The following is a 24,434-nucleotide window of genomic DNA, read 5'->3' on the forward strand; positions in this document are numbered from 1 at the left end:
TCTTTGCCTGGGTGTTGATAGTGAGATTAACAATTTAACTAACTGAATCATTGTAATTGAAGAATAAAAGGGCATGGGCAGTATGATGATCTCTAGTTCTTAAAACTTTCCCCACCCATTCACTGTTCCAACCCTGCTACTCCTTCGCTCCTTCCAACGTTCCTGCTTTGTTTCCTGACCATGCAGTTTCTGGCCCTCTGTCTCCTTCCTCCTCCTCCTCCATCTCTCTCCCTTCATAGGAAGGGTTCAGGAAGAGGGTTGGCAAGCACGATGGTGAGGGTTTGGAAAAGATCAATGACTGGTGGTAGGGTCAGACTAGGACATGGTAAATAGGAGATTTGGGACAGTGGTGGCAAACAGGAGAGGTGGGCAGGTGGGGAAGCAGCAAAGTATCGATTTGCTTTTAAGATTGAGCATACACAGTAACTGCTAAAGTGAAAATGGAGGTTTTTAAAACTGTTAGAATGAAAGCACCATTAAAATGCACTTTAAATGTGTATATGTATCTGTACTGAAGGTGGTACAAGGTATATTGACTGTCCCATTTTAACTACGTGCAGCTATAATGAGTTGTGTGTGTTTGGGGGCATGTTAGTATTATCAGGGAGCAGCACGTAATTCTTGATGACTAGAATTTGGAATTGCTTAGTTTGTAATGTTAACAGTTCGAGATGATTTATTATGCTACATCTCATTTATTTTCACTGTTCTCAAGTTTGCGACTTTGTACCTTGAATTTCCTCTGTGGTAATGCCTAAAGTTGGGAAAGCAAGGAAAAGTCTACTTTCAGGTCCTTTCTGTTATAGGTCTGTGGCTGTACACCACAGCTGCCAACACATTAACTGTCTGTTAGAATGGAACACAAATAACAGTGGTCTTGTATTCTATTTCCTGTTGTTTGTAATGTATCAGATTTGGGAGTGTGTAGATGGATGATAATTATTTGATCAATTTGCTCTCCAAATATCTAAGTAATTGTCAAATTCAAAATGTTGGACTATTTGTAAAAAGAAAATGTCAGGAAGGCACTACAATATTTCCCTTTCTTTGAATGCTCTAGGTAAGCATTCAAGTGGTGCTGTGAAAGACCCAAGTGCCTCACCATGTAGATGACCCTGAAAGCACTCTTGTATTGCAGTGGTAATGACCCTGCCTGTAAGCCAGGCTTGATGTCAAGACCCAACTGCTCCAGAGGTATGTTGTAATATCTCTAAAGATTCAGTAGAAAATATCTGTAAATTATCCTGACCCAGGAAATGGGACCAAGTGAGGCTTAGGCTCAGGCTAACAGATGTTTGGGAATGCTGAAAAGGCAGTTTAAGTGTTTGTGTTTACTATTGTCAGATTCATATCAATGCTTCTGTTAAATCACAAAGGTTATATAGCATTGTACTTACTGATTCACAGGAGGCCTTCAACATTCTTAATAACCATGCAAAGGTTTCAAAAGGCAATGTTGCCATTTTGGGACTCTCACTTGGATTCACACTTGCACTCCTAATGGCAACGGAGATCCCAAATATTCATGTAAGTTGACCAGCTCTGCAACATATTTAATTGAAGAATATGACATTTCTTATATAAATAAGGCTTGATAGAAGAATATGATACTATATCTGCCTCATTTATCTTGGTGAGGTGGTGGCATAGCGGTATCATCACTCGACTAGTAATCCAGAACAGCAGGTTGATGTTCTGGAAGCATGGATTCAAGATACGTCATGGCAGAACGTGAAATTTGAAATCAATCAGAAAAATATCTGGAATAAAAGGCTCGTCTAATGGCAACCCTGTAACTTCTACCAATTTTTGCAAAAACACATTCGGTTCACTAATGTTCTTTTGGGAAAGAAGTCTGTCATCTTAATGTGACTCCAATGTAGTTGACTCTCAGCTACCCTCTGAACGATTAGAGATGAATTTTTTAAAAAATACTACTTTGAGATCTTAACTGGATTTGGATCTACCCATTGTGTGTTGTCTGTAATAGTTCAGTACCTACAGAGTAACTGAAAGATATATTTTTTGAATCATCTGATTACTAAAGGAAGCTTGTGAAAGAAAAATTACAGTAGCAAGTCAAAATGACAATTGATTACCCATAAATGCTCCATCACAGTATTTATTTACGTGTAGGTTCAAACTAACTTGAGAACCATGGAATACTGTTTTGTAGTGGAGGTGTATTCAGCAAGTCTTGCATTTGTGCAGGAAAAAGCTAAACTTTTGGTGGACGATCTCAGAGTAAATTTCTGAGCTGGTGTGTTTTTTTTTGTCATATGCAATTAGTGTTTTGGTCTTTGTAATGATTATTTGCAAAACATTGGTATTCTGTTACCTAGCTTCATATCCATCAATTTAATTTTACCACTACCACCAAGTTTTTTTTCACTCAACTACTGCAGTAGATCCATTGAGCTTTTAAGAACGATCTGTCTTTTTTTCCTTAGCCAAAGTGCTTAGTCTGCATTAGTGGAAGCCATTATAAAGGTCTTCTGGAAGGACAACCGGTCATATTTCCTGATTTTCACAAGTAAGTTGTTGTAATTTTGTGGTATTGCATGCTATGTATATCTGCTGTTTTTCATGTGGGAACAAGTAAGTTTTCTTTTCATGGGTTGCTGTACATTTAATGTAAGGGTGGTGCAATTGCTGATTACAATTAAGTGCATGAAAGTGAATGGTTTTGTTAAAAAGACTGTAAATATTTCCTCCACTATTGTGGAATTGATAATAAATCAAAAAATTGGGTTAGCTCATGAACTTGACAGAAAATATATTCTATTGACTTTCTTTTGTTATGGAAGATTCTTTAACGAGGCTTTTGACTAAAGGTTCTGAAAACCTTTCTGACTCATTTGAAAAGTCGTAAGATACCTGTTCTGTTTGATAGTCATGTGTCCTAAGCTAACTGCTGGTTTTGTTGGCCAAAAATCTCATGCCTTGACTTTTGGCTGTTAAGAGTTTCTATTTTGTTTGGAAATTAATTGGAGCTCACTTGGGGTTATACCCTACAGAGAGCGTGCAAGAAGCTATTCAACGAATCTTTTCCTACCTACTTGAAAAATCTCTGAAATTGTAGCTAGCAGTTGAATACAATTTGTTGATGGTCCAGTGCAAGAGCTAAAGCACTATTTCAGCTGTTCTCCTGACAAGCGTCTGAAAGAGTTGTTCGCGATGCTTATTGAACAAAATACATTTTGAAATCCTTGGACAGCTGCCTTTGTTAAGAGGTGTGTGTGTGTTTATTTAAAAGTGTAGATATTTATACTTGTATATTTCAAATTGTGTTAATTAGCCTTACATCTCTATAGAATAAGTCGTGTTTTGTAATAAATTGATTATTTTGTTTTTTGAAAAAACCTAGCCAATGGATCTTTTTATTCTAAACCTATTATAGCTAAGTATTGTCATTGTCAGTCGCTTGCTAACCGGTATGATTATTCATCTAGGAAATTCTGTGTCACTGGTCATGGGTTCTGTGGGACATTGTGTGGCTGATGAGCCCAATCTGAGAACCACATTTCTGATTACAAATTTGGCAGGTGTTTCCAGGAGGTGGAGTTTGTCCTTGTCCATGAGACCATTGGCATTCTTTTCTCCGGTTCTTTTTTTGTACTTCTTTCTGCTGATGGGTGTTCCTGAAGAATCATGCCCCTCCATACTGAAGTTTCCTCCAAGTTGATTTCTTCTAAATGAGGGTTCCCTCCCATGCATTGGCATCTGTGTTGCAGTTCTTGAGAGAAGCGTTCAGGGAATCTTTGAAATGCTTTCTTTGTCTTCATCTTATTCAAGGGCCTGCCTTGAGCTAGATGAAGAAGTTTTCATTTGATTTATTATTGTCACATGTACCGAGGTACAGTAAAAAGCTTTGTTTAGTGAGAGCAAGGCATACAATGTTGCAGCTGCCAAGACACTGTTGAAAGAGCGAGATCAACATTAAATTTAAAATTTTTAGGACCTTTCAGGAGTTGAATAACAATGGGGAAGAAGCTGTTCTTGAATCTGTTTGTATTTAAGCTTTTGAATGTTCTGCCTGACAGAAGAGGTTGGAAGAGATTATAATCTGGGTGGGGGAGAGCTTTGATCATATTGGCTGCCTTCCCAAGACAGCGCGAAGTATAGATGGAGTCAACGGATGGAAGGTTGGCTTGTGTGCTGGACTTTGCTTTGGCAATTGGAACTTAGGCATCCTAAGCATGTGGCTAGCCCAGCTGCGTTGGTTTTGGATTATCATTGCATTGATGCTGGTGGTAATAGCTGCTTGAATGATGCTGGTAATACACCTTTCCTCCCAACTGATGCATTGAATCCACCTCAAATAGCATTAATAGTACTTCTCAGGGGTATTAAGGTGACATTTGTATGTACAAGTTGCAGAGCCATATAGAAGCATTAGAATGATTGCTGCATTATACACAAGGATGTTGGTATCAGCATGGATGTTATGGCCATTGATGACACTCATCCTTAGGCATTTGTGGACAGTGCTCGTGGATTGGATACAACGTTGAATCTCTGCATTGATGACACCTTAGATGAGAGGTAGTTTCCCAGGTAAGGGAAATATTCAAATTCTGGGAGGGTTTCTCCGTTGATCTTAATGGAGGGATGGACTGGAACTTAACCTTGGACGAGTTTGTAAAGGATTTGAGTCTTCAGGTTTAGGCTGAGTCTAATTCTTCAGTATACTTCCATGAAGGCATTGAGCAAGGCTTGAAGATTCTCTTCCAAGAGAGCAGAGATCCCATTGCGATCCATGTACTGAACTTACACAAGGCAGATGTTGTTCTCTTCTTGGATTTCAATTTGGGGTTGCGGTTGAAAGGTTTTCCATGCATCATGTCCACATTAAGAAAGATTGTTCTTGAAGATATGAAGATGGAGAAAAAGATGGGGGTAGTCACACAACCCTGCTTGATTCCTGACTTGCCCTCAACACTTCTGACTGGCTTTGGTAATGAGGGCACCCTTTTGGTGAAGACTACTCTACTGACAGAATCACGTCATGGACGAGATGGAGGATGTTCATGAATTTCACTGGACAGCTGGCCTTTGACAGGGTCTTCCATAGCACTTCCCAATGACTGAGTCAAAAGCTTTGGTTAGATCGTTGAAAGCCACATGGTTGGTGTGGCTCCAAGCCTTTCTCTTGGAATTGCTGAGCAATGAAAATCCAAGTCCATAGTTGCATTATTTGGTCAAAAGCAGCATTGGCTTTCAGGAAGATCTCCTTCCTAGGAGAAGGTGCCTAGTGAGAATTCAGGCAATGATCTTCCCGGCAAAAGAGAGTAGGGAGATTCATTAGTAGTTCTGACAGTCCGCTTTGTTTGCTTTCTTGAAGATAGTTGAGATTGCAAACATCACTGAGATCAGCTGGGTTCCTCTTTGTCTTAGATTTTCAGGAACAGTTGGGGAATAGCTCTTTTTCTCCAAGTTTGAAAATCTCTGCTGGAATCCTGTCTACTCCTCCATTTTCCATGTGTTTAATAGCTGCTTCAACGTCAGCCATACTGGATGAGAATGCAAGATCACCTTTGGGAACTTGGGAATTTCCTCAAACACAACCTCGATGACAATTGTATTGTTGCTGAGGTGTTCTTTGAAGTGTTTTCTCCATTGGAGGCTGATGATTCTCTGTCTCTCAAAAGGGTTCCAACCTTACTCTGCTCTGGTTTGAGGCCAAGGGTGCTGGGTCAATATGTTGCCTTGGTGGCACAGCAGAATCCCTGGGTGTTGTGCGTGTCTGGAAGGAGTTGCAGTACCTTAGCTTTCACAGTCCACCATTGGTTCTTGATTCCCCTTTTTTTTTAACTCCACCTTTTACTGTTTGATGAATTAAGCTGTTTTCCTCACTGATGATGTTGCTATTTCACCAGGCCTGGAAAGATTTCTTCCACATGTCAGTGAGGTCTTGGGTGATTATATCTTTCTCATCAAACCATGCTTGGTGCTTCCTGATCTGTCTTCACAGCATGAGATGTTGGCTGTCTTCAGCTGTTTCCGGATTTCCTTCACTCTGTTAAAAAGAACTCTGGAGATTTTGGTGAAGGCACTGTTGGAGGTTTGCTAATCTGCTTGGCTTTTGAAGCAGCTGAATGTTGAGATTCTTTCTGAACTGTTCTTTCATCTTCAGTCGATTCTGCTGGCATTTAATGGACATTGAGGAGTGGATGAGCTGGTGGTCTGCCCAACTGTCATGTTTACTAATCATGGCTTTGGTAATGAGGGCACCCTTTTGGTCTCAGGATTGAACAATGACATAGTTGACCACATCAGTGCTTTGATCATGGAGGCCTCCAAAAAGTCTTTAATTTGTCTATTTGGCTAAACAATGGGGACCAGCTGGTGTTTTGCACATTTGGTGAGCAGGAGAATCCTGTTACAATTGAAGCTGCAATTCCCAACTCCTTCCTTTCTGGTACAGGTGGCCTCGACTACCCGAAATTAGAGCGTTCCTATGAAACTTCTTGTAAGCCAAAATGGTATAAAGTGAAGAAGCAATTACCATTAATTTATATGGGAAAAATCTTTGAGCATTCCCAGACCCCAAAAAAACCTACCAAATAGCAAACAAAACTTAAGCTGATGCTAACATATAACACTGGAGGTATGGGTGGTGGGAGACTGGGCTGTAGGAGAGAGAAGAAGAGGGTCATCTCCTCACATCTCGTTTTCATCTGAATCCATAAGGGCAGGCAAGTCATTAAAATCTACCCTTTCTTCTATGTCTGCCTGCCTCGGTGTTGAAGGTTGGGATTCTTTGTCTGTGGTGGCTAATATGGAAGCCTTGAAATACGACAATATGCTTGACTGCTAGGCCTCACGCAATTTTCTGTCATATAATTCTTTGTAGGCACTCCAAACATCGTGCAAATCTGCCCTAAATTTACATGTCCTTCCAAAATTAAAGTCATACTTTTCCACAATCGTAGCACGAATCTCATGCAAGTGCTTCACGTTCAGTTCCTGGATGACTATTTTCGGGCCATTAGCTATTGCATTTTGTTTCGATTTGTATCCTTTCCTCTTGCAATTACACCAGCTCTTCATCTGCCAGTTCTTGGTCATGGGATGCCCAAACCTCTTCAACATCATCTTTGTCAACTTCCACAAACCCAGCCTCCTTAGCCAAAGTCGTCATTGCCATATTTAATGTTGTTGGTTTGAAGCCTTTAAAATTGTTCACCGCTTCGGGATACAGTTTTCTCCAAAGGCCATTTTTCATTGAAACTGTTAGCCTATCGAGAGCATATCCAAGGTTGGCGATTCCCAATTTTACATTGTAGCCTTTCCAGATCTCTTGCAAAGATGCTTCAAAGTTGCCCTGTCTGTCAATGGCACTTACACAAAATGCAATGCGTTTTATTGTATTGCAGCACAATTATCGACAAAAACAAGATTATTTTCTCGCCAGTATTTTTCAACAAGACTAACTTATTCACTGATTGTACTCAAAAAAATCGATTGGGTATTTCAACCGCTTGGATCTGAACGAAACACAACAGGAAGAGTATTCTTATCCAGGCCTTTTAAGTGCACATGGATTTTCTGAATGGTATACTAGTAGAGGCCTAAGGACAGCATCACCAGTGGCATTAGTAATAGGCATTAGGGTAAACCTGTCCTTCGATGCCTTGCCCCTTAGCCTATCGAAATAAATGTCTTGCTCAGCAGTAATTTTTCCAATAAATTCCAGTTTTGTCACAATTAAACGCTTGCTTATGAGTAATCACCTTCTGTAATTATTTCTTCAGTTCTTCTGGGAACTTCTTGGCAACTTCACTATCAGCCGAAGCACACTCTCCAGTAACCTTTTAAGCTATAAAGCAGCCTTCGCCTCAAACTGATCAAACCACCATGACTACCTTTAAATTCCAATTTCACAACATTTTCATCAACATCGTCCAGTGGTTTTCTGTTTTAGCTTATTAAAAAGAGTGACTAATTTTTCCTTAAGTATAAGATAACTTAACGGAACACCACGCTTTGTACACCCATTAATCCACTCAAACAATAAACTTTCCACTTTATCTATTACTGATGCCAACTGAAAAAGACCACTTTGCTACTAGCAGAACCAATAGTAACTTTTGCAGCTTTAGAGATTCTTTTGCTCTTTGTGTAAATAGTATGAATGGTGGACGCAGGCAAGTTCACCGCACACACAATGTCTTTATTTCGTTGACCACGATCGAAACGCTTAATTACGTCCAATTTTACACTAAGTGTAACACCCTTACGAGCTCTCTTAGGCTTTTCTGATACCTTAGGATACATCTTGCTAATGGATGCACAAAATAAGTAGAGATAAAGCACAGATGCTCACAGACACAGTTTAAACCTATGGTGGCTTGATGCTGAGTGTAGTTCCAGGGGAAGGCACTTGGCAGTGCCACTCTTACTGCTCATGCGCTTTTTCGTAAAGTGAAAATTCTCTTTCGGTTAGCGAAAGCAGGTATTAATGTGGGTCTTTCGTAAAAGTGAAGTGGCGGAGAGTGAACGTTCGAAAAGCGGGGGATACCTGTAGTTCTTTCCAGAGTTGGGCATCCTTTCCAACCATGGTATTTGAGGTGCCAAGGATGACATTTTTATCTTCCTTGGGAATATTGGTAACTATGGTGACCAAGGTGGAATAGAGTCTTTCTTTGGACTCGTCTGTGGCACTAAGGGTGGAGCATATTCAGTCATGACCTTTACCTGCTCGTTCTTGGTAAGTTGTAGACGGAAAGTCGTGAGCTGATAGTCGATGTCAGCAAGGAGCTTAGAGTTGTTTGACGTGTTTGTCCTTGATAGTAGATTCAATTCACGTGTCTTCGGATGATCCTCAGGTTTTCCTCTGCAGAGGAAGGAGTAACTGCCATGTTCTTCCCTCAGCTACCTTTTGCATGCTCTTCAAGTCTTTTACGCAGAGTTGAAGTGTTAGAGTTATGGGTTGTCCTTACTGCACACCTGTTTTGTTTGTTACCCATTAGTCTTTATACATTCTAAGTTCTGAAATGGAGTTTGACTTTGGTTTTGAGACTGTAGGTAGATGAGCCTGCTGGATGTAGTTTCCAGAACAAACCATTTTTAGGGCACTTTTCTTATCTCCTTCCTCACGTAGTGTGAGTGGATCGTGAAGAGGGCAGCTCAATTATGTAGAGAGCAACCAAAATATTTTTCAGTTATTATTCCAAGAGCAAAAATGAATCAAACCCCACCCCCCTACATACTGGTCCAAAACTAGGGACTTGATCTTTCACAATCCGTCCCTGTCACCTCTTGCCAATCACTGCAGAGCTCTGTATTCAAGTTGAGGATTTTAATGCCTCTAGGTAGACTCGTTGTGCAGGACATCTTTCAATGTGGTAATGCTATTGCACATCAGACTGAAGCAGATCCAGTTCCAGCGGCAAGGAAACCTCTATAACGGGAGATCCCCCTATTGCTGCAGCCTTCATTCACCATTGTAGGTGTTCACATGAATATTGTATGCCTGAATTGTCATTTAGTGCTTTGGATTACACTTTGCCTGGTTCCTTCCCTCCATCTTACTGTCATGGGTGTCCCTGCCAGGAGTTGAGAACTCCTGACGGCATTAGTCTCAGAATCAACAGAATACTCGGTCTCTCCACCTCAGCAAGGAGAAAATCAACAGAAAGAAGCTAAGCATAATTGGTTATAAGAGTAATTAAACTTCTGTTGCAACTAGTGAAGTTGTGGATCTAGAAAGAGCTAATGCGCTCCATTAATATCGGTCCACATTGACTTTATTTTTGCCTCCCACCTAGGGATGAAAACAAAATTAAGATTACAGAAGATGGTAGTGTGATATGGAGAAATATTCCTTTGCCATTCCCAGATGATCCAAAGCGCATGGTTCAGGTAAACGTTTCTGCTATGTAAAGGAATAGTAAAATGCATATAGTTCAGTAGGAAATCCAGAACGTTAACTCTAATTTCTCTCCAAATGATGCTGCCAGACCTGCCGAGCTTTTCCAGCAATTTCTGTTTTTGTCCCACATCACTAACACTGTTAACTGTCTGCGATCCTGTCATTTTTATAAATCAGAGACTTTCTTATGGATTTCAGTATCTAATATCTCTAAATTTAGTCGACTGGCGAATGCATGGCCCTGTAATTAATTGATGGTTCCCTTGGTATGCTGTGATATCTCTCTTGCAAAAGACTGGCAGAAAGGACAAGAAAGCAACGGACTCCTTTTAAGGTTTTGTAATGGGTGAAAGTTCCGTCTTATCAATGACATTTCTGTCATTTATTGTAGCAGCATGTAGGCCAATGATTAGTGGTATACTGGCCAACATCCGAGTGATCTCCACTGTAGTACTCTAATACTGTAGGATTGTCACACATACACACTTTTTAAAAAATGCATGTCAGATCAAGCACAGCTAAAGAGACTGGGGTCATGAGATAAGACCTTTGCAATATTAATTGCCCTAACCTCAATCCACATGATATGATATAGGAGTAGAGTTTCCAAGGACACACAACAGGAAGGCTTAGATTTGGAACTTATGCCTACTTGTAATGTTAATGAGGTGTGTTCCCACTGACAGTGCAAGCTGTCATTGATAGACCACACACTTAGTCCTTATCCCAGTGTAATTAATTTGTCATCTGATAAATTTTGTGACAGTATGTTTTACCTACCACTTTGCAGCTACGCCATGTTACGAAATGATTCCAGTAGATAATTTAAAGGTGTTGGTGACAGAACTTTGGTGTTGGCTTTGTTTTGATCAATTAATCTAGCTTGTAAACAGTGTAATAAAAACAGTGCTAATGATACATTTTATTCATGATGTGGAGGTGGTGATATTGAATTGGGTTGGACAAAATTAGAAGTCACAGGTTTATTTGAACCACAAGCTTTCGGAGCACTGCTCCTTTGTCAGGTGAACCTGATGAAGGTGCAACGCTCCGAAAACTTGTGATTTCAAATAAACCTTTTTGGCTATAACCTGGTGTTGTGTGACTTCTGATATTTTAATCATTCTTTTGGAGCATCATTGGTAAGCATTGTATTTATTGTCCAATGTTACTCAGAAGATGGTGGTGAACCATCTTCTTGAATCTCCAAGATGTGAAGCAGGTTACATCCTGGGTGTTTTAGGAAATTCCAGAATTTTGACCTAGTAGCAGTGAACCTAATACGCTCATGGTGTGTAGATATTATTGGGACACCCTACATTTATTATCCATCCTAATTGTCCTTGAACTGAGTGACTTGCATTTCAAAGGCAGTTAGGAGTTAGTAACCCTGCTGTGGGTTTGGAGTTACATGTAGTCCAGACCAGGTAAGGACAGCAGATTTCCTTAAAGATTATTAATAAACCAATTGTGTTTTCATAATAATCAATGATTTCATGGTCACCATTATGAGACTAACATTCAACTCTAGGTGCTATTTACTGATACTGTTGTGATGCAGTTTGAACCCATATTGCTAGAGCATTAGTCTGGGCGTATAAATTGCTAGTCCAGTGACATTACTCCAGTGCCAGTATCTTTCCTTAAAGTAACAGCAAGAAAGTTCCAAACCAGGATAATGTGTGACTCAGAGGTTCATGTAGCTAATGGTCTTCCATGTATCTCCTACCCTTGTTACTCTGGTATTGGAACATGCTGTTGAAGGAACCTTGGTGCATCTTTATAAGTGGTGAAGAGTAGAGGTCAGGAGGTACTTGGGTAGTTAATCTGGTGGATATGATGCCAGTCAGGTGGGTTGCTTTGCATTCCATGTTGAGCATCTTGAATGTTGTTGGAGCTGCACCTCTCTAGACAAATGGAGAGCATTCCATTGTGCTGTTGACTTATATCTTGCTGGGCTGGGAAATGAGTTACTTTCCATGTGGTTTCCAGCCTCTGTTTTGCATTTCTGATCAGTCGGGATTCCCAAGATGTTAATGATTAATGAATTCAGAATAAGGAATAACTCCCATATTTGACATTAAGATGAAATTCCAATCAGCTTTGTGAGGAGTACTTGTGGTGCAGTGTTACTATCCCTCCCTCTCTGATTCAAGAGGCCCAGGTATAAGTCACACCTGCTCCAGAGGTGATTAGAAAATATAATATAAAAAGATCATCTTTGTCTACCTTTGTGACTCCATTCACATTATAGCTCATCTGCTGAAGTTGTCTGGTCTGGATGTAACATTGCATTTGTGGCTGGCTTACCTTCTTCCAGACTACGCAAACTTGAGGACATCCACAGCTCTGCTGCTCATATTCTAATTCATGCAATTCTCTTGTCATATCATTGTGTCATGTGCATATACACTTATATTGGCTTCTGGTTCAGTAACATTGGTTTAAATTTCCCTTGCTGACTTTCAAGTCCTTCCATGCTCTTGCCCTATCCCATCTCTGATCTCCTATGGTTTCTGTATTCTTGAGTATCCCAGACTTTAGTTGCTCCATAATTGACTGTCCTTTCAGCTTTCTTGGCTTTAAGCTCTGATATTACCTCCTAAAGCCTCTTCAATTATATGCCTCTCTATTCTTCTTTAAGCCATTTCTCATTACCTGCCTATTTAACGAGATTTTGGTCATCTGTCCAAAAATCTCCTTTTAGGACTTAATGTCAAAACCTCTTTGCAATTCTCTTTTGGACTTTTGTTTTATTATTATGTTAAAGGTATGTATAAATGCAAGCTATTATTTGATTTCATTTGATTTATTTGCTGTCACATGTTCTTAAGTACAGTGAAAAGCTTTGTTTACAAGGGGTACTTACAGATTATAGGGTGAAAAAAAGAGGCATACAGGTTATGTCACACAGAGCATGCACTAGGCAAGATCAACATTAGCAAGATCAGCATTATTGGAAGTTAGTCCATTCATCCGTCTAATAACGGCCATAAAGAGTTTGTTCCTGAACCTAGTGGTATGTGCGTTTGAGTACCTGTATCTTCTTGATGGAAGAGGTTGTAGGAGTGCATTGCTTGTGTGCGATGGGTCTTTGAGGATGTTGGCAGCCCTTCTGCAGCAACAGGTCGTGTAAATGGAGTCCATGGGTGGGAAGTTGGTTTCTGGGATATGCACACAACCTTCTGTAGTTTCTTATATTCCTGGGCAAAGCACTTGCCATACCAGGCTGTTACACACCTGGACAGTATGCTTTCAATGGTGCATCTGTAAATGTTGAAGATCCTGGTGAACTTTGAAAGTTCCTGAGCCGTCTGAGGAAGAACAGGCTTTGTTGTGCCTTTTTGACTATTCCATCAGCATGGGAGTCTAGAACAGGTTGTCATTTATCATCGATCCTTGGAACTTGATGCTCTCCACCTCTCAACCTCAGCTTCGTTGATGTAGACGAAGGGATGTTTGCCTCCTTTCTTTCTGAAGTCAGTGATCAGTTCTTTGGTTTTGCTGACATCTAAGAGAGAGGTTGTCCTAATTGCACACCTTTGTTAGGATGGTAAAGGTCTAAAGTCAGATTCAAAGTGTGTTGTTCCACGTCTTGCTGAAGCCTGGCTGATTCTGGTCCCTTTCTAAAGGTGTAGCTTCAAGTCCCACTCTCAACATTCAGCTTTCCCCTTAGCTAATGAAGGATGTACGACAATTGGAGGGAGTCCTTAGATAAGTCATTAGGTTTATCCTAAGTGTAGTAGGATTGTCTTATGGGCAGTGGTTTAGTAAGTTGGACACATACTTAGTGGAGTATAGAAGTATGAAAGGTGACCTTATTTAAACATGCAAGATTCTTAGGAGGTGTAATAGAGTAAATGTGGAGAGATTGTTTACTTCTGGGAGAGTCTAGGACCAGAGGGAATAATCTGAGTAGAGGGTCACCTTTTTAGAATAGAGATGAGACATTTCTTCTGTCAGGGAGCAGTGAATCTTTACTACAGAGATTTGTTGCTGCTAGGTCTTTAAAATATCTATCTCAGCCTTGAATAATCTTATGTCAATAAGGGAATCGAGGGTTGTGGGGAAAAGCTAGGAAAGTGAGTTGAGGATTAGCCAATTAGTCCGATGGCTGATCGGCTAACTTCTGCTCCTACGTCTTGCCAGTGAATATTGAGATCTTTGAAATTCATTGCCAGATTACAGTTGTTTATTCATTCAGAGGATATCAGCATCACTGGCATTTGTTGTTTATGATTGATTACCCCTTGAAAGAATGTGTTGCATTATATGTTGAATATACACACGTAGATTCTGTCTAATAAGAATCTTAATATGTTTATGGAAATTTGTCAAGTTATAAGTGCAGGAAAGAAGTGTATGCTATCTTAGAGAGAATTTATACAGTAAACTGTGTATTTTAAAAATAAGGTTAAGATATGCAGATGAATGACACCAATTAGATAATTTCTTTAGCATATGATGTGATGGACATGAAAGTCAGTTATATCATGTCCAAACAATTTGTCAAAAATATAAAGAAGCAATAATAAGTTTTGTGTCACCGTAGTATTATCCCTATTTCTAGACCAGATGTTCCTGAGGATCTAAAATTTTGAATTTAGGTGATGTCAAAAGCAACAATTATATGTAGATTTTATTAACCACAAAATGGTTTTTCAATTTAAAATAACATAACAAAATTGCTTTAGAATTTTCTTTGACACTGTGAACTTGAACTGATGCTTTGCTGAGATGGTTGAGATAAGAGAAAACAATGGAGTTTTCATAATATGAATCATAAGACCAAATCATCTGATCTGGTATTTGAACTAATCTTGAACTAGCAAGTATGGGATGATTTTGTGTGTTAAACAATCTGTTTCTCAGGAAATATCATTGGATTAGCCTGCTGTAAATCTTGACACCTTATTATATTTGATTGGTCTTTTCTTGAAATTAAGGCGGTGCTGTCTCTTATAAACCATATAAATAATTTTCGAATGTAATTGTGCAGTTTCAGCATGGAGCACAGAAGCTTTAACCTCTGTGTTGCTGGACAGAATTGCATCAAGTTGCCTTAATTTATTAAACTGGTAACCTTGCTTTATACAGACCGCATTCCAATGATTCTTTTGACCGCTTTCGAAACAAAAGGCCCCTTAAGAGGGGTCTAGATCTTCATTCCAAGTTCATATCCCAGCTCAGGATCCCTTTTGAGATGTGTCATGGCCCATCCAGACATGTTAATTTTTTTTCTTTAAATCTAAAAATATCATTGTTGGATTGTAGATTTAAGAACTTTACATTTGTAATGTTTCACTTGGGAATAAATAATTAAAACTGATTAAAGATAGACTTCTGGTCTCCTTCATCAACTTCTAGCAGGCATTTAACAAAGTAAAACATTTCTTCCAGAAATCTCATCTGCATAGGTTGATTGTTTCAAATTTGTAAATTGGCTACCTGTCTATTATGAATTAAAATAAAATCAAATCATAATTTTGATTTGTAGAGCTCAGTTGCATACATATTTGAAGAATCAAAATTTAAAGTGAATTTTATCTACTGGAACACAAGTTTTAATGGCATTTGTTGCACAAATTCATGTTTAAAGATCCATGCTTAAACAAATTTGAAAATATTTTTAAGGGAAACAAATGTAGAGAAATTTCTGAGATAAGTAGCTTCCAAGGTATTACCTGGCAGTCGTCATACTTCTCAGTTACGTGAAAGAATTGTGTATTTTTTTTACACCTCTAAGATCTTATTCCAGCAATTCATTCTCATGAACATACTGTTAACTCTTCACTCATAAACAGGTTGATAAAATCAGATGCCCCATGATGCTTATTTTTGGAGAAGATGATCAGAACTGGCCTGCACCTGAATCAGCTGTGGAGGTAGATGGGTATTCTTCTATGTTTCACAGTTAATTAATTGGTTTGTGTTATGATTTCATTGTGAATACAGAGTATTACAAATGTACATTTTCCGATTCAGATCCAGAAGGTGTTGAAAGCTGCAGGAAAGGAACACTTGCTCACAACACTGGCATACCCTCAGACTGGACATCTGATTGAGCCTCCATATAGCCCCCACTTCAGAAAATCCAAGTTTAAGGTGCCTTCTTCAGACAAAGCGGGTAAGCCTGCACCAAAAATAGAAGTAACACTCTGGCCACTGATGCACCACTTTATATTCCAAACAGTTCAATAACTCAAATAATTTTAGATGGTGTTATCCCCATTTGTTACATCCTAAGATGATATTCTGCACATTATGAAATGGTACTGCTATGATACAGGAGGCCATTTGGTTCTCAAGTCCATGCTAATTCTCTGTTTAAGCAATTCATTTAGTTTCGTTATCCTATCTTATCTGTGAAACCCTAAAACTTTATTTCCCTCGAATCCATCCAGTTTCGTTTTGGCAAAATAATTGAGCTTTCTATTCCCTTCTGCAATTAAATATAAATTTACTTTGTATGCACAATTAACATTGTTACAGTTCAACCAAGGGGTAAATCAAGTCCACGAGCCGTACCAAAAGTGTAAATTTTTAAATTTAATCAGCAAAATGATCAATTTGTTTCTTTTTATTAATGTAATCCAGAACAAATAAGACTCTATCAGCTCTGTCTAGTTCAATAAACTCTGTCCAGCAATAACAGGCCTTAAAACTACCCCTTGTCTGCCTTCAAAGTTTTTGCTTGCATCTTTTCCAAAATGTCAGTTGACTTTGGAAAAACTTTGTGAACCACAACACACATCTAACTGTGACTTATTAGCAATTACTATTGAACACAACTCCCAGAAATCACATGTAACCATCCTTATTCCCAGAATTTTCAAACATTTTCATATTCCAGTTCCTTATATTCCAGGGTGTGGAATGATCTGTGCCCTAGAAGAAAGTGAGGACTGCAGTTGCTGGAGATCAGAGCTGAAAATGTGTTGTTGGAAAAGCGCAGCAGGTCCGGCAGCATCCAAGGAGCAGGAGAATCGACGTTTCGGGCATGAGCCCGAATTCCTGAAGAAGCGCTCATGTCCGAAACGTCGATTCTCCTGCTCCTTGGATGCTGCCTGACCTGCTGCGCTTTTCTAGCAACACGTTTTCAGCAATGATCTGTGCCCTCCCAATTGAAGATGAACTTAGAACAATTTTCTGAAGGTCTCCAATGTGTACAAAAGTTACTTCCTCTGAATTTACTTTATCTGAAAATATAATTGCGTGCATACATCCAAACTACCACATGTTTTAGGCTTGCTTGCTGTAGAAGCAAATTGGAAGTGCAGGACTGTTAATTAACTAAAGACTTCGGAGAGGATCCATTTGTCCTGCTTGCTATAGAAGCCATTGTTATTCAGTGCCTCAAAGCAAAATAGCTTTCTGAAACAAATCTGGAAATATATCTGTCTCTGTACTGAAAGGTAATATGGAAATTCTAAAAACATTTACTTTCTGTTTTGCAATAATCCCATCTAGAATCCAAATTGCAGGTCTTTCTACAATAAGAATCTAAGAAAAATAACATAAGTGGTAGTTGTGAGAATTTATTTAGTTATTCACCTCCCAATCATACTACAGATCTAACCTCCCAGAATCTACTAACTAATATTCCTTATTTTACACTTTTAGTGACTGTTTTGTGGGGAGGAGAAGCTAAACCTCACTCGGATGCTCAAGAGGATTCCTGGAAAAAGATCCTTGTATTTCTAGAAGAGCACCTTGTGTCTCACCACCCAGTTGCTGTCACTCAATCCAAACTGTGAGGAAGAGATAATATCTTTTTTTTTTCTCTTTTTTTTTTTATTGTACATCAATACCAAGAGACTTTATCAATCATGTCTTCTCTTGATCAGAAGAAATAATCCTGAAACTTCTTGTCTATTGGGTGATTGTTCTTTTGATTTATATTATGTTTCCTGAGTGAAACCTGTCATTTTGTCTTTGAGAATCCTAGATTCCATACAGCACAGAAGAAGGCTGCGTTTCAACCCATTGTGACTGTGTAGATTCTTTGAAAGAATTATTTAAGTAATCCCACTAATCTTCTTTTAGCCCAGATGCAGCATTTCTGTTTGAAAGCAATTGTGAAATCCAATTTCGACAGTGTTTTAGAAAGACAAGATACCAAATCACTACAAACAATCATGTTTTAAAAAAAAATGTTATCACTGTTATAAAGTCACACAACACAGAAACAAACTAATCCCACCTGCCTGCATTTGGCCCCTATCTCTCCAAACATTTCTTATTCATGTACTTACCCAGATGACTTTTAAATGTTATAACTGTACCTGCATCCACCACTTCCTTTCCATGTTCAGTCCACATATTGTCTGTGTTATAAAAAATAAAATTGCCCCTCATGTCTTTTTAAAATCTTTCTCCTTTTGCCTTAAAAATATGTCCTCTAGTCTTGAAATCCCCCATCTTAAAAACACCTACAACTGGTCTGTACGAATGATTTTACAAAGGACATCCCCCAACCTCGTACGCTTCGCTGAAAACGGCACAGCCTACTCAGCCTCCTTTATAACTTAAGCCCTCCAGTCCTGACAACATCCTGGTAAACCTCCTCTGAACTCTCTCCAGCTTAATAATATCCTTCCTGGAACAGGGAGACCAGAACAGGACACACTACTCCTGAAGAATCCTCTGCAATCTCAACGTTACATTCCAATTTATATACTGAAAGGGCTGAGCAATGAAGGCAAGTGTGCCAAACGCTGTCTTAACCACCCTATCGATATGTGATACAACCTTCAAAGAATTATGGACCTGAATCTCTACAACACCATCCAAGGCCCTATCTTTAATTGTATAAGTCTTGTCTTTGTTTGTTTTACCAAAATATAATGCCTCACATTTATCCAAATTAAATTCCATCTGCCACTCTTCAGCCCCTTGATCAAGATCTCTTTGTAATTTTAGATAACCTTCTTCACTGTCCACTATACCACCAATCTTGGTGTTATCTGCTGACTTACTAACCACGCCTCCTGTATTCTCATCCAAATCATTTTGATCTTTTTGGCAGTTAGCTTAAATCTCTATCTTTTGGTTGCTAACCCATCTATCTTTGGAAATAGATTATTTTATTTACATGATCAAGACTTTCATGATTTTAGCCACCTGTTTCACATGTCCTCTTAAACTTTCTCAGCTAGAAGGAGAACAATCCTGTTTGCTCTGCTTTTTCCTTATAACTGAAGCCTTTCTACCCTATTGGTATTCTGTACGTTCTCTTAGGCCTTGACATTCTCCTTAATGTGAGGTGCCCAAAAATAGTCACAATAGCAGGGCCCTTCCCAATATTTTAAAACAGTTCAGCATAATTGGTGTGCTTTTGCTGACTGTGCCTATTCAGACAAAGGTCCTGTATAAAAGATTTGCTTCTCAACTTACCCTGGCATCTTTAAGATAAACTTCTGATTAAGATATGTACTTAGACTTTCCTTATTGTTTTGATCTCTAATTTTATGTTAGGGGTTCAAATGCTGGTGTTTTAACTAGAATGATATATGTCATCAGTTCTGCATCCATAGTGAACTATATTTTTGTGATGCATTAAACAGGCATCAATGATGTACAACTTATTAATGACAAGAAACAAATTAGAAAAGTCCCCACAAATTCAAATAGTATAAGCATAATCTTTTCACAAATATACCTTTTTCCCTCTTTCTCATGAAGATAGCTGTTGTTGTGGAAGAATCATTCAATATTCTGTAAAAAAAAAAAAAAAAATTATCAGGAGATGCAGGAAATCCTTCACAAAATTACACTTTAATCTTGCAAAATCAAAGCTGTGACAGCCAGAAAATGTCTTCCCTATCTGCCCACAAGACATTTGTTTCTCTGCAGTTTATATAGTCTTAGGTTCCCGTGCTTATCTGATAGCATTAGCATACCCAATCATACTGGCTTCCTTTGTCTTCCTAATCTAATCATCTTCTGCCTCACTGGTTCACTACATTACACTATCACCATCACAGTACAACACCATTGCCTTTAGTATTAGCTCATCTACCAGTGATTTAACTAACCTATCACCGTTCACTACCATTATCTGTTGCTGGAGCCCTGTAATATGATCCTGTGCATGCATTACAACACAAAGTTAGATACATAACTGCCAAATTAACTTCCATACTGTCTGGTTCATAGAAACATGAGTAGTGCATTCAGCCCTGTGAGATTATTCTGCTATTCAAATAGAGAATGGTTAATCATCTAACTCAATGCCACTTTCCACAAACTATCTTCATATTCCCTGATGTCATCAGCAGTCTAGCAATTCATGCTTTGAACATGCTCAGTGATTGAGTTCCACATCGCTCTGAAGTAGAAAATTCCAAATGTTCACCACCATCTGAGTGAAGTAATTCTTCCTCATCTCAGTCTTAAATGGCTTACCATTTATTTTGAGATGACATCCTCGCCAGCCAGGGGTTACACCCGATCTACATCCAGCTAGTCAGGCTGTCTAAAGATATTGTAAGTTTCAAATAGGCCATCTCTCGGTCTTCAAACTGTAGAGAATACAGGCCCAGTTTTCTTAGTCTGTCCTCAATGCAGCCCCACCATCCCAGGGATTAGTCTCAGGGATTAGCGGTGAGCATCAATTGACTAGAGCTCTGCATAGTGTGCCTGGTGTGGTCTCCCCAATGTTCTACAGAACTGCAGCAAGGTCCCTTTCTGTACTCAAATCCATGCCATTTGCCTTCCTTATCTTGGTGCATCTGCGTGCTAGTATTTAGCAACTCGTGATCAAGGACACCCATTTGAACGCCAGACTTCCAGTGCCCTCAGCATTTAGGAAATGTTATGCCTTTCTGCTTTTTATTTTCCGACTACGTTGTCTTGTAACTGTAGGAGATTTTAGGTATCTTCCTCTGTGAACACATCCTAAGTAACCATAGCTTCTCCTCTGTTTCTCTGTTCTCCATTGTAAATTCTGCCTCCAACTGTAATGGACTTACATTTGGCCTGCAGGTGTACTCCTTTCCATGTAACTAAAGGGACTTTTATAGCTTCCTTTGTTTCTTGCTGGTTTTATTTTTTTTCCTTAAATACTACTGATGGCCAGTCTATTGTCAAATCTTTGTGTGTTTTTAACTCTGCCATTGCTGACTTACCCCATACCATCAAGTTCTCTCATTCAGATTTAAGACCCTAGTTTCAAAATGAACCATATCACATTCAAACTTGAGATGAAATTCATATTATAGTTAGTGCCTTCTCAAGTTCTGATTACTTATTACTCAGGCTAAACTAGCCTGATTCCGTAGTTGATTATTGAACATACTGTTCCAGAAATCCATCTCAAACATACTCCAGGAATTTATCCCCCACCACATTGCAGAATATTTATTCAATCCATAAATAAGTTGAAGCCTCCCATTATGTGTTATCTACATTACATACATCCCTAATTTCTTAATTCATACTATGCCCAAACATGATTATTGTTTGGTGACCTATAAAACAATTCCCACCAATTTTTTTGCTGTCCTTTGCAGTCACTCAATTTCACCCAAACAGATTCTACATCTTGATCCTTTAGCGTCAGAAAAATATACAGCAGGGAAACAGACCCTTTGGTCCAATTCATTCATGCCAACCAGATATCTTAAATAAATCTTGTCCTATTTTCCAGCATTTAACCCAAACCCAACCTATTTGTAAACCCATCCAGATCCCTTTTAAATGTTGTAATTGTACTAGCCTCCACCACTTCTGGCAACTCATTCCATTCCATACACACACCACCCTCTGTATAAAAAAAGTTGCCATTAGGTCCCTTTTAAATCTTTTCCCTTTCTCCTTAAACCTGTGCATTCTAGTTTTGGACTCCTCCACCCCAGGCTAAAGACCTTGTCTATTTATCATATCCATGCTCCTCATGATTTTATAATCTCTAAGGTCAACCTCTGCTCCAGGAAAAATAGCCTTGGCCTACTTAGTGTCTCCCTGTAAGCTCAAACCTTTCAACCCTGGCAACATCCTTGTAAATCTTTTCTGAACCCTTTCAAGTTTCACAACATCCTTCTGATAGGAGGGAGACCAGAATTGCAGGCAGTATTCCAATAGTGGCCTAACCAATTGTCTGTACAGCCGCAACATGACCCCCCAATTCCTATACTCAATGCACTAACCAGTAAAGGCAAGCTATGATCCAAAATCTCTCTTTAATGTACTGATTTCATCACATAATGAGAGCACTATACTACTTTCTTTTCCTTTTTGCCTCTCATTCTTAAGTATCGTGACCCATGACGACTCAGTTCCCAAATTTGGTTCAGTTATTTAAATCTGTTGCTGAATAAATTGATTGCATAAATTGCATTTCGAAATATTTTGATGGCAGTAAGTTAACCATGATCCTGTTTGAAAGTAATTATGAAATCAACCTGTGCTGCTTCAGTTGTGAATATCTTTCAGATAAAAATTCAATATTTTGTGTGCTGTTTTTTCTGCAAGATAAATATAATTTCATAATTTATTTTCTCGCAAGTCACCCATTAGTATGAATGTGATATGATTACACATGGGGAATGTTGGATTGTGCAATTATAAATGCCAGAAATAGATATTTTAATTGTATTACAATTTGAATGAAGGTGTTTTTCGCATTCTGTATTAACATCAAAATGAAATTTTGAATTTCAGTGCAGTAAAATGATTACTACAACATGGAACAATTTGATTATTTATTTTGATGATTCGCAGTTTTGCCAATTTTTATGATTAAAAGGAGTCTTAGCGATGCAAAAAGATAAGACCATGAAAGTAGAAATTCGGCCATTCAATCATGGCTGATAAGATTCTCAACCGCATTCTCCCGCTTTCTTTCCATAACCCTTGATCCCCTTGATACTCAAGAACCAATATCTCAGTGTTAAATATACTCAATGACGTGGCATCCACAGCCTTCTTGGCAATAGATTCACCACTAGGTTTCTCCAAGAAGTTCCTCCTTATCTCTGTTCTAAAAGGTCTTCCCTTTACTGTAAGGCTATGCCCTCGGGTCCTAGTCACTGCTGCCAATGAAAACATTTTCCCAACATCTTCTATGTCCAGGCCATTCGGTATTCTGTAAGATTCAATTCGATCCCCCTCATACTTCTGAACTCATTTGAGTATACACCAGAGTCCTCAAATGTTTTCTTATGGTAAGCTTTTCATTCCTGGGACCATTCTTGTGAACCACCTTGGAACACAGGCCCAGTACATCCTACCTAAGATATGGGACCCAAAACTGCGCACGTTACTCCAAATGTGGTCTGACCAGAGAGTTATAGAGCCTCAGAAGTACATCCTTGCTTTAATATTTAAGTCCTCTCAAGATAAATGTCATTATTGCATTTACCTTCCTAAATACTGACTCAACCTGGAGAGAATCCTGGACTAGAACTCCAAGTCTCTTTGCACTTCAGACTTTTGAATTTTTTCGCAATATAGAAAATAGTCCATGCCTCTATTCTTCCTTTATTTTCAAAATGTTCATGTTGTACTTTCCCATGTTGTACTCCATCTGCCACTTCTTTGTCCACTTTCCAAACTCTGTCCAAATCCTTCGGCAGCCTCCCTGCCTCCTCAATGTGATCTGCCCCTCTACCTGTCTTTGTATCATCTGCAAACGTAGCCAGAATGCCTTCCGTTCCTTCATCTAGATCGTTAATGTATAAAGTGAAAAGTTGTGGTCCCAACTCAGAGCCTCGCGGACACCATTTGTCACCCGCTGCCATCTTGAGAAAGAACCTTTTATCCCTACTCTCTGCTTTCTGCCAGACAGCCAATCTTCTATCCATGCTAGCACCTTGCCTCTGACACCATGGACCCCTATCTTACTCAGCAGTCTCCTGTGTGGCATCTTGAAATCAAATGTTTAGTTGCCAACATCAATACTACTGACATCAACCAATATACTGGCAGCAACGTCCCATCATCTACACTTCACAGAATTCAGACTAATCAATACACATTTTTAACTTCCGTCTTGTGTTTGGACTCATCAGTCATTTCTAATGTTTCTATGCATATGTGTTGCATTATCAATCCTTGCTAATAAACTCACTATTAATTCAGAAAAACTTGGTTGAATTGGCTCCTGTTGCAAGTATAAATTCATTTGGCCTGGAAGAAAGGCATCTACAAGGGAAAAGGTATTTGTTAAACTAGCCTTCTGGGGCTAATCGAGTGAGTGGGTAAATAAGAAATGGGGCCAGTTCACCCTTCTCACCCAGGAGCTTGACAGTTTGGAGTATTCCATCTGGAACTGTAATAGGGGAATCTCACCCACATACCGGTCGTTACATACAGAAGTAAGATAGTCACCACTCAATGGTGAGATTCTGGAGTTGTCATGTACAGCCTGGAGGGAAGATCGAAGTGTTTTTAGGGATGTTATCAGCACCATACTAGGAGGGAAAATTTCTGTCCTAGGTTCCGCATTATCCTGCAGCTAGATGGTTTGCTTGAACTAACCAAATAGGGGTGTGTGGGCAGTGCTGCTTGATTGAGCTGCTGCCTATAAGAAATTCCCAAAGGTGTTGTAATTTCA

The 24,434-nt window shown here is 39.1% G+C and overlaps 1 protein-coding gene across 2 annotated transcripts in view; it reads left to right on the top strand.

Annotated features, from left to right (window-relative positions):
- LOC122561801 (peroxisomal succinyl-coenzyme A thioesterase-like) overlaps window positions 1–22,562 on the top strand; it is a 58,129-nt gene extending 35,567 nt beyond the window's left edge. For both annotated transcript variants that reach the window (XM_043713972.2, XM_087999435.1), the window contains exons 7-12: window positions 1,408–1,527; window positions 2,451–2,533; window positions 9,774–9,867; window positions 15,682–15,762; window positions 15,863–16,004; window positions 17,501–22,562. In XM_043713972.2, the coding sequence (XP_043569907.2) occupies window positions 1,408–1,527; window positions 2,451–2,533; window positions 9,774–9,867; window positions 15,682–15,762; window positions 15,863–16,004; window positions 17,501–17,634 (654 nt within the window). In that variant the 3' untranslated portion in view covers window positions 17,635–22,562. The remainder of the gene's footprint in view (window positions 1–1,407; window positions 1,528–2,450; window positions 2,534–9,773; window positions 9,868–15,681; window positions 15,763–15,862; window positions 16,005–17,500) is intronic.
- Window positions 22,563–24,434: the final 1,872 nt, after the last annotated feature.

The sequence above is a fragment of the Chiloscyllium plagiosum genome, unplaced genomic scaffold (genome assembly GCF_037043375.1).
Source record: "Chiloscyllium plagiosum isolate Xiang-an unplaced genomic scaffold, Cpla_swu_hap1 HiC_scaffold_23, whole genome shotgun sequence".
Classification (NCBI taxonomy): domain Eukaryota; kingdom Metazoa; phylum Chordata; class Chondrichthyes; order Orectolobiformes; family Hemiscylliidae; genus Chiloscyllium; species Chiloscyllium plagiosum.